This window comes from Protopterus annectens, chromosome 10.part0 (genome assembly GCF_019279795.1).
Source record: "Protopterus annectens isolate FY-2018-M chromosome 10.part0, PAN1.0, whole genome shotgun sequence".
Taxonomy (NCBI): Eukaryota; Metazoa; Chordata; order Ceratodontiformes; family Protopteridae; genus Protopterus; species Protopterus annectens.
Window position 1 is genome coordinate 784,998,162 of NC_056744.1, and position 14,967 is coordinate 785,013,128.

Consider the following 14,967-nt stretch of genomic DNA (forward strand, 5'->3'; position numbering starts at 1 on the left):
CTCCCTTATCAGGTTTTATAAATCTCGCCCCTTTGTTATTTTTCAACACATTCAATTTTCTGCTTTCTTCACTTAAATTATTGCAGTGAAAATTTTTACACTTCTATATGTTGCAAATATCTACCTCACAAATATGCTCAAATAAATGAATGGTAGGATGGGTGGGGGATTGTAAGTGCTAGAAATAGACAGTCCTGTACCATGAAACAATATATTTAAATTCAATTTTCTGACAAACTCTTTCAAGTCAATTCAAATCTGAGATATATCAGGCTTCTTCTCAGGGACAAAAGTCATTCCTTTTGCAAAAATGTCACAAGTAACTGCATCAATAACTGTAGAAGAATAATTATACACTTTAAAGTCATTTAGTGTATTATAGCAAATGTCACAGGAAGGCAACAAAAAATTCCCCAGATGGTCAAGTGGTACTACACTCATCCCCCCCCCCCCAACACCCTTGCTGGGGGGAAAATGTTCCCGATTGTGATCTCCTGTAAAATTTTTGTTGCTGCTCTTATTCTTTCCATTATGGTATCTGTTTCTCAGCCTCTCCAAGTGTCTCATTTCTTGTCCTTGATCATGGTCTAAAAAAGCATCATTCCCGATTCAGTCAGCCACTCTATTCACAGCATTAACATCATGACTTGGGAACTGTTTCATCTCCCAAACTTGTGAGGGTGGAGGGGGGATAGGAAGTATTACTATTATAGGCATTTTTGTCTCTATTTAGTTTTTATATTATTAAAAACACACTTTGAGCAAAAAAGTCATAAAAATATATATGCATCCAATAAGTGCTTTCATCTCAGTAGTTTGAAACTTCAGATACTATTACATATGTCACATGAAGTTTTATAGCAAAGAACAATCACGTGGCCACCTTCTGCAATGACATTACTTCCCACAGACACAACCCCAGCAGGTTTTTTTGTGGGTTATATGTATTTTATAGGTGTCAAAATCTATAACAAGCACTAGTTCACATTAGCTGTCACATTATATGAAAAGGGAATTTTTCTGGAAGGTAAGCAGGGTTGGGCTTGGTTAGTACTTGGATGGAAGACCACCTGGGAACACCAAGTGCTATATGTATATATATTTTATGACTTTTTGTTCATAAAAGTGTGTTTTTAATCTTCACTTTTGAATGGGCCTTTGATAATACATGTTGTGGATTTAATTGAACGGATATACAGAGTGAACTGTTGGGAACCGTAAGGAACACAGAGTGTGTTTTTATTTTGTTGGTTTATGAGGTGATGCTGGTGTGGAAAAATTCCATTTTTATAACTACTGTACAGAGGTCAGCTAATGTAAAATTTGTCTGCAGTGATGTCAGCTTCCTGTACATACTGTATACTACTGTCCCTGTTAAATGTGGTGCTGAATAATCCAGACTATATGATAATATACCATATTTTATAATGTGTAAGTACGAACAGTTACAGCTTCAGTTCTCTTTATATAAAAACACTGCAGATTGATAAATGGTCATTACTTTGTAACCAATACATTGCTGGCTGACAGTGACAATAAGCCACACACAGCAAAATCATATGAGTTAGTTCTAAAAATATTAAAAATATGCACATTTTCATAATGAGTGCTATACCATAAATTGATACTGCAGGCTTAATTATATATTAAGCCAATTGCCTACAGTCTGCCTGTGATGTCACCTCTAGAAACTCAACCATAAATGCAGAGTATGTGTAAGTGTGGAAAACAGTAGCAATTAACATACTAAGCAATTTTCTATGCAATAGAATTAATATGTATGCCAAATAAGATTGCTACAGTATTTACCTATACACATTACAAACCTCAGACAGAATATGCATTTCTTTTCTTTGTTTTTTTAAGAAATACATTTCTTGATTGTTTTAAAATGCTGAACATATGAGGGGAATGAAAATTTTCAGTTTTTTTCCTTACCTTAACCATGTGCAACCACACTGTTAATGTTCAACAACTATGTTCTAGTAGACACTGATGACGGAGGTTACCTTACCTTCTGAAGTTTGATTGTGAATCAGAAACTAGGTGATCACAAGCTTGAACCTCTACACACTACTTGATATGAATAAGTTAATGAAATCTAAACATCATCACATGTGCATGTATCTGCTGTTAAATCATTCATTCATTCTCTGATGTCTATTGTATCATATTCACAATCACAGTGAATTGCAACTCATTGAAATGTATTCTGCTAATATAACTTCAAGTCATTTTTATTTTATATGTCAAGTCATTTTTATTTGCAGACTAACATAAATGTAAGAATGCTGTGCAGTAAAATGTTAAAAATCTATAATCTAATTTGCTTCCTGTAATTACAAATTTTCAGCATTTAATTATTTTAAAATGAGAAATTAGAAATTTGCTTCATTACCAAACTGCACAATTACTGATTGGAAAACAGAGGTCAGCTGATCCTAATATCCCATCTTGCTCTTAGGGAATTAGGTTTTCACCAAGGTCATTGTCCATGCATCTTTGCCTATTTAATTGAGCACATGAATTTATATATATATATATATATATATATATATATATATATATATATATATATATGTGTGTAGACAGATAGATATTAAACAGCAGAAACTTTTTTGTGAAATATATGTTTGAAAATAAACCATATTTGTATAAAAAAAACATACATATTATTTGACATATCCAGCAATTACAGTGTGCTTATGTGCTCAGGTGTGACACATGGGGGTAATATTTCACAGTTGTGTTAGACATTTCCAGTGCCTGCTAATCTTTCTTGTACATCCCATGGAAGGTGATTGGAATATTAGTGTCCACCTCAGCCCTGGCAATTTCGGTGAGGTCCTTTGCATTGAGAATGAGGAGAAATGCAGGCTTCTGTCCTTCTCCTGGACTAACAACCACAGTAAGCAGTATTCCTAATAAACACACCAAAAACAAAATATGTTAATTTTTTGTGTTACTACTGAGTTTTCTGTGTCCAGTGGGTTGTCTTCCTAGTTGTAAGAAAATTTGCTAATTAAAACACTGTAACAACAGCATAGCTCATAATCATGTTAATACAGCATACAAATACAACTTCAGTCAAGTAACTGTATAATGGGTCAGCATAAAAAACAAAGGTATTAGAGACAAGTCACAATCACTGGCATTAACATAAAATCAGCAAAGCAACTCTTATAAATGTTATGCATGTAATTCATTCTCCTTTTAAAATTTAACTGAGCCTCATCGGTGTAATAGCTCATGCAATTAGTAGTCCTACAACAGTATACTGGAAAGGCTGTAAATATACATTTTTTGTTTTACTCTTGCTATGGAACATAGAGACTGCTTATATGGCAGTGTCTGCGAACTTTAAAGCTAATTGTTTGCATTCATAAAAGAAACACAGTTTCTGTTTTCCTTTTGCACTTATTAATGAGTATGTGGAAGCAATGCAATACTCTGTTGGAGAAATAATGTCTCTGGAGCAACAGCTTCCATATCTGTTGTCCTGCCGTGAAGGTTTGTTTTATCAGATGGTTCAGTTTAGGCTCAGCTGTACAGATACAGTTCAGCACATCAGATACACATCAATGACTAATTAATCACTTACAAAGAGTGGGATGCAGTTTGAGCAAAATTAGAAAATGAACTTTCTCAATAATAGGAGACGAGCTCACAGTTATGTTAAATTCTGGAACTCATGCCAAACTTCCAGTGGCACAGCAGCAGTAAAGTGGTTAAAACAATGTGATGGTTAATGATTCCAAATTATTACCAATGCCATTTTATGGGGCTGTGGTGAAGTAGCCTCTAATTGCAATCCCCCATGAACTCCTATCCAGCTTATTTTTAATCCCTTTTCCAGATATGCATATATTTTTTTGCTGTGACCATGGAACACTGGTAGCTGCTAGCCTCACTTTATGACCAGCTGTTTAAAATGCACCATAAGTCCAGGTGCAACTGGTGACTTCAAAGCAAGGAAAAGGTGCAGAGAGGAAATGAGTGGGTGGGACTAACTACTACATTAAAATTCACCACAAGTCCAGGGGCAGTTCATGACTTCAAAGCAAGGAAAAGGTGCAGAGAGGAAATGAGTGGGTGGGACTAACTACTACATTAGGGGATGGTCAGGACTGATCATTATTAAAGTTATAAATAAATAATTGGTCACACATCACTGTACATGCTAAATGGGTGATGTATAATTCGGTGAAAGTGTGAAGACTGAACATGAGCAAATGCGGTGATTATGTAGTGTCTGATTAGCACATTCAGCTTTGTACATCAGCATATATTGTCATTAAAGTAAGTAACATGCCAGCATATTTTGAAAGTACAATTTGAATAGCCTATAGATATGAACCATGTCAAAATGTGAAATATTTCCTTGTTCCATCTTACAAGCTTGTATTATTGTTTATACAATATCATAGATTAAGATACTTTGAACAGTTCATAGGTTCATAGGTAGGTACTAGGCTATCGGCCCTAGGGCCCATACAAGCCTAGCCAAAAAATGTACCCTGGCTTTCGCCACCCAAGAAAATTATTTTCCTATGCCCCTGTCGAGCAGAGCCACAGAAGTGATCCCCGGGGTGAATTTCCCATTTCCCATCCAATCATCAAGATTTTTCTTGAAGAGTGCTAATGAGGAGCTCTGTTTGACATAGATAGGTAGTCTGTTCCTGAGTATGGGAAGTCTCCAGCATGTTCTGTTTATTGTGGTGACAAGGTTAAGGTCCCTAGAGCGTGTAACTCAGAGGCATTGTGATTTCTTTAAGTGGAGCATGTCCAACAGCTCTGGGGTTTGTTTGAAGAGCTGTTAGGTAGAGATCACCTGATCACCTCTGAGTATGTATCTGATCTAGCTGGAGTATGTAGCTCGGAGGGATTGGGATTTCTTTAAGTGGAGCATGTCCAACAGCTCTGGGTTTGACATAACTTTGTATGTTAGGCAGAGATTGCCCCTGAGTAGGCGATATGCGATGGAGTAAAGCTGTAGTTTTTTGAGACGGTCTGCATAGGGCATCTGTTTGAGGCCAGTAATCCTCTTTGTGAGGTATTTCTGTGGTCGTTCCAGTTTTTGTAGATGTTTTGTGAGATACATACCAAAAGGAGCGTTGTACTCTATAATGGGTCTAATGAGTGATGAGTAGAGGGGAACAATGACCTCTTTTTTTTCTGGATGAGAATCCTTTTGTGATGAGATGAGCCACGTAGAAGGATTTTCTGACCACTGTGGCAATGTGATTATCAAAGGAGAGACTACTGTCCACCTGTGTCCCAAGGTCTCATCACATTTTTGGCATTAAGTAGACTACCAGCTATGTGGTAGTTCATGGGTACAGAGTTTTTACCAAAGGGGATGACAATACACTTTTTGGCATTGAGCTTCAGGCCATGGCTTTGACACCAGGTATCTGTCTCAGTGAGGCCCTTTTGTAGTTTGTCCACATCGTTAGGAGTTTCGATTATGGCTCCTAGTTTGCAGTCATCTACAAACTTTGTTAGCCAAAGGCCTTCTGTGTTGGCCTGCACTTCAGAGAAGTAGATACCAAACAGGAGAGGACCCAGGACTGAACCCTGTGGTACTCCACTTGTCACTGGTCTGATGTCGGATTTGGAATCTGCTACTTTCACAGTGTGGGTTCTGTCCGTGAGCCAGTTGGCGACCCATCTTATGACATAGGGATTTATACCTAGTTTAGTGAGCTTATCTATAATTCCAGAGTGGGGGATGGTGTCGAAAGCCTTGGCGAGATCTAGATAAGCTGTGTGAACCATTTTACCATCATCTATGGCTTTGGTGACTGCTTCAAAGAAGTCAATCAGGTTTAGAAGACATGATCTGCCTTTTACAAATCCAAACTGAGTAGGGTCCAGAGTTTGGAGATTACCAATGTCTTTGTTTATGAGTTCCATGATGATACGTTCCATGGCCTTGCAGACCAGGCTCGTCAGGCTAATGGCACGGTAGTTCCCTGGGTCTATCGTGGCTCCCCCTTTGTGGAGTGGGATAACTGTCGTGGTGCGCCATTCAGTGGGTACAAAGCCTGAGGTGAGGCTATGATTGAACATGGTACTTAGGTAGGGTGCCAGTTCATTCTGTAGTTCGTGTAGAATGCAGCCTGGGATATTGTCAGGTCCCACGGATGCTGTGTTCTTGGCTTTGGAGAGTGTGTTTTTTACCTGTGCAGCCGTGATTATAGGAACTTTGTATTCTTCCGGTATAGAGATGGGCCCTCTAGGGGGTGAAGGGGGGTAAAGTTAGCACTGAACCTATCTGCTAGGATGTTGGCAATATCAGTTGGTTCTGTATATTTAGTGCCATTATGCTGTAACTCAGAGCAGATCTGTGTGTTCCCATTTAGATTCTTGACATAGCTGTAGAATGCTTTGTGGTTAAGCTGATTATAATGCTTGTATACACAAAAGGATACTTTGGGAGGTGTTCATGTCAAGTTCACATTGCTTTAAGATACTGTTCTTGGAGTAGTCACCACATAAGAATGGAATTTCCTGAAAGTCTTAGAAGTATTTTTTTGTCCAGGTTAATCAGCTCAGAATATTGGGATGAATCTGAGCAGACAACAGCAGAGAGAAGGTCATCCATATGCAGAAGGGAGAAAGGGAAGCAGACAACAAGGTAGCACAAAGGTAAAGAAAGCCAGAAGCCACAAAAAGCCTGTTTTCAGATTTAAAAATTTGCTTGCAAATGCCTAAGACCACATCCTCTAGAAATGGGTTGATTAGGTTGAAATCATAAGCTGTTATGTGTCTTAAAACAAGATATATAGGGGTGAGTACTGATCTAAGCAAACTGAGGACAGTAAGGCAACGATGTTGTAGTTTTCTGTAGAGGAAAGTTACCTGTCAACAGCTATTTCTTTCCACACATTAATTCTATAGGCCAGTAACATCACAGCCAGGCACAACAACCAGTCTACAAGCAGAAATTGGTTAGGCTTAAAATGGCCCACAGAGGCTGCTAGCCTATGAATCTATGACTTTCTTGTGCAGGTTAGACAGAAAATTGCCAGTGAGGTAATTAACAAGGCATAGACAGATAATAGGCTATTTGCAACCTCCCCCAAACACCACAAGATGTGGTTTTGCCGTTAATTTTCAGTGCCAATTTAAATACAGATAACAGATGTTGGAGATGGGAGGAGGGAAACACGTAGGCAAGGTGCCCCAGATGGGGGCTGTTGGTGTGGAACAGAGCTTTGTGGATACGGTTGTGCTGTGCAGGCTGTAGGAGAAAAGTACCTGGAATAAGAAATGCAATAATTCAAGTGGATGGTATGGATGACAACACTAGGAGGTGGTGGCATGAGAGAAAGAGGGAAGATCACCGAGTAATTTGGATTGTCAAGCAGATGGGGTATATGGACACAGGTAGCCATTACTAGAGGAAGTCAAAGGGTTGGACTTCTAGGAATGTAAGCAGAGGGAGATAGATAATAATAGGGAACAGGAAAAGAGTAAGGATGATAACTGAATTTCTGACCGTAGTGGGCAAGGGCAGATAAGTGATCCAGTAGTAAAGGCTACTCAGGTGCATTACAGGCAGGGAGTGAATAAGGAAGGAAATGGTGCACGGGGTGGGATGGAAGAGGTTAATATGAAGAAGATGAGAAAGATTGAAAGAGATGAGGTACAGATCTAGAAGCAAGTTGAGACAGGAACACAGGAGTATCCAGAGAGTGCAAGAAGGCCAAAGAAAGAGGAGAGAGGTGGAGGACGATGGGTTGAATCAAGAGAATAGAAGAGTAAGGTAATAGTGTTGGTTAGTAGTTTTCTAGGAAGAAGCACAAAGGAATACAGGGAAGGATGACAGTAAGATATCAAGTGCTGGAGGCATGGGAGGCTAAGCAGGAAAAGAGAGTTAGCATTTGGGGTGTAGACAAGGTACTGATATAATTCTGCTACTAATTGTTTCAAAACTTTAGGGGCTGCAAAACACAGCAGGTCTGGTCACAGTGAAGACAGTGTCAAGACTACCCTGGGCAGGACAGAGGAAAAGGCAGGAAATGTAGTGAGGAAAGAAGATCAGACTTTCTTGAGACTATTGACCTGGAGACAAAGACTGTGGAGGAAGCAGGAAAGAGGGCAAAGGAGTGGAAGTGGATACCATGAACTTGGATGTATGTTGCCCCTGCCAGTGCTTGCAGTCAGCAGAGTAAGGAAGCTGCTATGAATTAGACACTGCAGTTCACTGCACAAAGGCGAATGGATACAGACTGTGGGAAAGTGAGGAAGGAAGAGGCTAGGAAGAAGTGTATGCAGCACCAAGGTCAAGAGGGAACAGCTAGACAGGTAAGGAAGTCCAAGTCAGTAATGCATATTTATGCATGAGCAAACTGGCCCCCTTGGTGGTGGTCTGACAGACTTTACTGAAGTAAACCTTTAATTTAACTAGTGTGTGTGTCTAGTTTTTACTTTAAGTATTTTACTATGTCACATTTAGGTTGTACCAGAAGTATAAAATGATGCTTCTGACTGAAATTAAAATGGCCATTTGCATTTTTAAGAAAGAAGATAGCTTAATCTCTACAGAAAACTGGGAGCAGTATGATGTAGAGTTGTGCAGTGGAAATCAAAGAAACATAATGTGTAGCTCAGTGAGGAATTGGCCAGTTCAGAACAAATGTTAAATAACCAGTATAAAATTAAATCATAGATCATGATATGGAAGGGTAGAAGAAAAGCTTCTTTATTTTTTCTTAACCAGGTAAGTTAATTGGATTTTCAGTGGCTGGGTAAGCCCAGTGGACATGCATCCCTTGTTTCAGTGGTGAATTGTGAGCACTGTCTGGTTAAATGACTTGCCATAAACTTTGTAAGTTTAGCCTTAACTCTTTGAGTTAAACTGTCAGTCAAATACACTTGCTATGTGTCTTGTGTAATGGAAATAAAGGTAAAATAATTGTGATCTAGATGAAATACAAAAATATAAGTACAGTACATTGATCTCATAAGATTTATGTATGTACAGTTTTAAGCCCACCAACTAAACTTAATTTACAAGTCAATCTATCAGAAAATTGAAGGTACTGCAGTTTAAATTATTTGATGCTGCACCCAGCTGGATTAAATCATAAAGCTGCTGAGGCAGAAGCTGCAACTTTTACATATAATAGGAGATGTAGCCATAAGAATTTATAGCACTTTTCAATTGCCAGATTAAGAAAAAAAGCACATCTAGCAATAATTAATGACAGGTTTAAGCAATAATGTGTGCCTATGCAGAACTTTGCAGATTTAAGGCATTTGTTTTTTTATAAAAAGTCAGACCCCAGCTGAAACACTATAGTAGTATGAGGGGGACTGAAGTTGATGAAGTATGGAATAAAGGACTGTGGATTTGGCAAATTTCAAGGTCACAGGCTATTAACAAAATAAGAACATATTTATTTGACAGTAGTTTAATGTTGGAAAAGGTTACTGATACATGTACTGAATGAAATTGCAAGCTTGCTTATAAGGTGATTAGCCACTGAAGTAAGAGTGTGGAAGATAGTGCTGCATAGTAATGTCAAGACAGTTGAAACTAAACAGAATGCAAGTGAAATACAACATAACATGCTCAGCTGGATGGTAAACTGTCTAGAAGCACTGGGCAGTCTTATAGCACATACAAAATTCAAAGAAAGACAGCAGTGCTTGAGATGTGGTTATAGCTATGAAGGCAGATCTTCCCCCACAGCCAATAATGTTTGTCAGAAATCTGGATCATTGAATTATTTTGCAAAGATAAGTAATGCAGTATTTCATAGTGATAAAAGTAAATAAATGTTACAATGAGCCTAGGAAAATCTAAGAGCAAGACAAGTTCAGAGTCGTAACAAACTTCTGGTTAGTACAACATAACTGCAAGGTGGGCAGACATTAAGTCCTCTGAGTTCTGAAAGTTGTAAAAAGAAAAAAATATTGGACTGAGACAATGTCATAAATAGTTAGAAGGCTTAGTTGAAGCTAAATGCAGGTGTTGAGTGCAATACTGTGAATGAGAAATTGTTAAAATTCTTCTTCTTCTTTTGGCTTTTCCCAGTTAGGGGTTGCCACAGCCACATGCTGGAGGGATAGGTTCCTGACCCAGAGTTTCCCCAGACTCTGGAATAGACTGCCCATACATGTCAAGCAGAGTGCATCTTTGGCCTTCTTCAAAAGGAACCTTGATGAGTGGATGGGAGAAAGGAAATTCACCCCGGGGATCATGTCAGTCGCCCTGCTAGACAGGGGTCCAGGGAAGTAAATAGTGCGGGAAGAAATAGCCAGGTAATTGTTATGGCTAGGCTTGTATAGGCCCTAGGGCCAATAGCCTAGTACCAACCCATGAACCTATGATCACCTGTCCGCTCATGATTGGCAGTGGAGTTTTACGGTGTCGAGTTGCCAGCCCCACACATGCACACACTCATGCCTAGGGCCAATTTAGAGTGTTCAATCCACCTATAGCATGTCTTTGGGATGTGGGAGGAAACCGGAGCACCCGGAGGAAACCCACGTGACCACAGGGAGGACATGCAGACTTCACACAGAAGGTACCCCAGCAAAGGAGTGAACCAGAGAACCTCTTGCTGTGAGGCGGCAACGCTAACCGCTGCACCACCGCGGCCACCCAAATGAGAAATTGTTCAAATAACTGGATGTAAAATGTACTTTGGACTATCCTAACCTTTTCTGTGTTTAAGGACAGAAGCAAGAATTTCAACAAATATTGCAAAAACCTTGTACATTAGACAGAAACAGGGTGCAAACTGGTCTACACCCAATCAATTTTGGAAAGAAGTAAAATGCTTAACAGGGATATTAAACAACATAACTCTTCAGCTTCCAGAAATGTTCCAATAACATGAAATTCCTCAACTTTTGCTAATAATTATAATCAATTTTTGCATTCCATCATAACTGATATAATTAAAACCTGTCCAACAATTTACTACCCCACAAAAACGAAGAATAAGAACCTTCATCTCCTGATCTATACCCTCTAGCCTCTTACGCAGAAATCCAAAAATACTTCTCAAGACCAACCATGACAGCAAACAGAAGTAAAAAAACACAGTTTTATTTAAAAGGTTAAATAAAACTGTGTTTTTTTACTTCTGCTTGCTGTCGTGGTTGATCTTGAGAAGTATTTTTGGATTTCTGGTTTTGTTATTCTACAGACCTATCCACAGTGGATTACCTTTTTGCTGTTCTTATGCAGAAATGTTTTACTTCTCTGAAATTTCAGTAAAACAGACCAAGTCATTTCTTCTCAAACTCAACAGTTGAGGATTTAAAGCTGGCAGTCTTCATCCCACCTTCCTAAGGCTTGCAGCTGAAAATAATTGCTAAACCCATTATTCATACCTTTAACCTCTCTCTCACCTCAGGCATTGTCCTAACAAGATTCAAGCACACAGTTATAATCCCTCTGACTAAAGTCATTTCTCCTAATGGGCTGAAGGATTATAGACCCATTTCCACCTTCTGCCCTACTACCAAAATATTTGAAAAACGTCTGTACAAGCAACTACTTAACTATTAACAGCTATAGCCTATGTGATGCACAGCATGACTTTCACAATGCCGTCAGTGCCTTTACTGCCCAGATAATGACCACTGATACCATTTATTGAAACCTCAATGAGGGGCATGTTACTGCGGTAATCTTTGTTGAACTTTTGAAACAGTCAGCCATAACCTTCTCAACAAATTCAAAAGACTCATCTTTGGAGATGCTCTTTGCTGGTTTTGCAGCTACCTGTAAGACAGTACCTTCCAAGTCCATAGTAATGTCACGTCCTCTACTGCTGGAAATCTTAATATAGGTGTACTGCAAGAGTCTGTACTAGGTTCTCTTCTCTCTTTGTTAATGATCTTTCTGACTCCCTCTAGAATTACCAAATCTTAATTCAATAATTTATGGAGATGCTGCTCCTGCAATCCAATTCTAGCTAATCTGAATTGCAAACCAAGTTGCAGGAATATTTTACTCAGTTAATCACCTGGTCCACTACTAACAAACTACTGATTAACCCCCCAAAAACAATGTCATGGTCTTTGTGCCAGCGAAGATATTACTCACAATTTCTCCTATTCTCTTATCAGAAGGTAATGGGAACATAATACCTAATGTCACTGAACAGAGGTACCCCGGCCTAATATTTAACCCTACCCTTTCCTTTATCCCACACACAGATGTTAAAAGTAGTAAAGTCCTCACTCAATTAAATCTATGTTACATGATCAGCCACCTTCTTTCACCCACTTCTCACAGGGCCATTGCTAAAATATTTTAATACCCAAACTTGAATATGGCCTACATGATCAGCCACCTTCTTTCACCCACTTCTCACAGGGCCTTTGCTAAAATATTTTAATACCCAAACTTGAATATGGCCTTCTTTTCCTCATTATGCATTGAGGCCACAATACTCAGACTGTAGACTGCTGATAATAAAATCTGCAGATTCATTCTATTTGCAGACCTCCAGATACACCACTGCATTTTGCTATATGTCTTTCAGTGCCTCATAGGGACACTTCTAAGTACTGTAAATTACAAGGCAGTAAAACACACAGTCATTGGCCCCCTTTAAGAGTGAAACTACCTTTATAAGACAACCTTTACGGACTCAGAAGTCCACAGAGCAACAATTTCTGTCTAGTACGCCCTACATTTAAAATGCTGTAGGTGCAACAGCCTTATCTAGACTGCAACCTGCTACCTGGAACCACCTGCCTACAGATATCAAAAATCAAGACACAATTAAAAGCTTCAAAGATGCACTTAAAAAGCATCTCTTCTAAATCTACCTGTAACTGTTACCATGACAATTGTTGTAGACAATAATTTATCATGAATAACAGAATACATTTAAAAATTTTACTCATGTATTTTCCATGCATATAGGAGTTTATCTATTACATGTATGATTGCATTGTATTGTTTGTTTATCTTTGCTTGCATTTTGCATATATTTCTATTTTCCCAATGCACTCTGACTAGATCTTTTAGTCTTACCATATCTGCATTCAATCTTACTATTATGTATCTACTTTGTATATAACATTGTGGATTGAAAGATAGTGATGTATTTTCTGCTCTTTGAGCTCAGGTCACGGCTGAAAAGGGTCAACAGATCAGTCCACTTACCCTGTGGACAAATAGTATATAAATAAAATGAATATTACATGCACCCAAATCTGTGTACTGATAATCAAATGGTTTCCTTCTGCTCTCACCTTATGCATGTATAATATAACATAAAAGCATTGTAAGTGCATGTGTGGGACAGCATGAACAAAAAATGTGCTAACCAGTAAAGTTCATTGGACATGTAGTCCCTATTCAGGGCTGACCCAGGAGTGGTAGCACTGTCTACTGTTAAGTGACTTGCTTAGAGTCATAGAGCAGGCAAATGGAGATTGAATGAAATGCTGCAGGGTCTGCATTTAGCAGCACATAAACCTCTGCACCAAACTGTCAGAGACTTATAAATGTAATTTTTCTTGACAGTAGTTTAGGATGATTTCTGAATCACATCTCTCCAACAAAATATTACACATGAACTTTTCTAGAACACTGATATAGAAATGTGGCTTTCTTAGAAATTTGCAGATGCAGGGATAGCTCCCATTATCTATCATACTGTAGTACAGTTTCTAAAACATACTTCAAAGAAGCAAGACTGTTAATTTCTCCATAGTTCACACCTAAACATTTCTGCACATATATGCCAATACTCTTTACAGGAGTTTTGCAGATTTAGAAAAGGCATATAACTGTGAACTCCAGTATGAGGTTCCAGAGCATCTACTGTGTACCATTCAGTCATTGTGATTGAGGAACGATAGCTATCCACATTTTCAGCATTAAGTCAATAATCAGTGGCCTAAATTGTCAGGAGAGATAGGCAGCCCTTTGTCTGTACTCAGTCTCTTGCAGACTCCTCTATGGAGATCTGTGTCTAGCTCTTTCATGTCATGAAAGACCCCCCCCCCCGTTTGATCTCCTGTTCCTTCACAGTACTAATCACATACTTGGTTAAAGAAACAACACCTTCATTATAAAATAAATAAGACATGTTAGAGTGATAGATTAATATCCTAACATACCCCTGACCTCTGGAACAAGCATCCACTATGTCAAGGAGAGGAGCACCATTTTCATCTTCAAGGTAAACCAAATTCTCTCCCAGTCTATCTTGTCTTACCCTCCTTGAGGATAGAGGGAAATTTTGAATAGGGCTTGAAATAGTCTCAGACCAATAGCCAAGTAATTTCCTATGAACCTATGAATCTATGAGCATTCAAGATAGATGTAGTCATCCACCAAGGGTATACTTCGTCTCTCCTCCTCCTGTTTGTAATTTGGAGGATGTGATTGTGAGATCCATGATGTTTGAAGTTCATGCTGTTCTATTAACTTTGAGTAGTAAAGTGGCTGGGATGAAAATCATCACTTCCAAATTAGAGGTCATTGGTATCTTATGGAAAAGAAGGGATTATCTTCGGCAGTTAAGCAGCTAGCTCTGCATACCTCTCAACAGTCCAAATTTTTGTAGAATGTCGAGATTTGTTCTGGTTTGTTCCTCATAAAATTTGCAGGTTTCTGATAAATCACTGAGGACTGAAGTCAATAATGACATATATTTGAGTTTCAGACTCTGTATCCTTCAGAAAACTCATGCTAACACAAATCCTGATATTCTAGCAATTTTGTAAGTATATAAGAGCATTATTTAAAGTCTGGTGTCTATATTACGAAATCAAAATGGCAAAAAATCGACCCCCATTTCGTCGACCCCAAAATGCCAAACTACAAGTTACACGAACAGCCAGATCACCAAGTTTTTTCCCTAGGGTCAAACATTGGTAGGCCAACCAGACACAACACACCACTTCAAACACTGCAAAGTGGGGGGCTTGGCCACCCACACCCCCAATGTGGGGGGCTATGCCCCACCCCCCTAACTA

The 14,967-nt window shown here is 38.8% G+C and overlaps 1 protein-coding gene across 2 annotated transcripts in view; it reads right to left on the reverse strand.

Annotated features, from left to right (window-relative positions):
* Positions 1-2,234: 2,234 nt before the first annotated feature.
* Positions 2,235-14,967, reverse strand: part of RPE65 (retinoid isomerohydrolase RPE65) — a 250,271-nt gene continuing 237,538 nt past the window's right edge. For both annotated transcript variants that reach the window (XM_044085604.1, XM_044085605.1), the window contains exon 14: positions 2,235-2,921. In XM_044085604.1, coding sequence (XP_043941539.1) covers positions 2,770-2,921 — 152 coding nt within the window. In that variant the 3' untranslated portion in view covers positions 2,235-2,769. The remainder of the gene's footprint in view (positions 2,922-14,967) is intronic.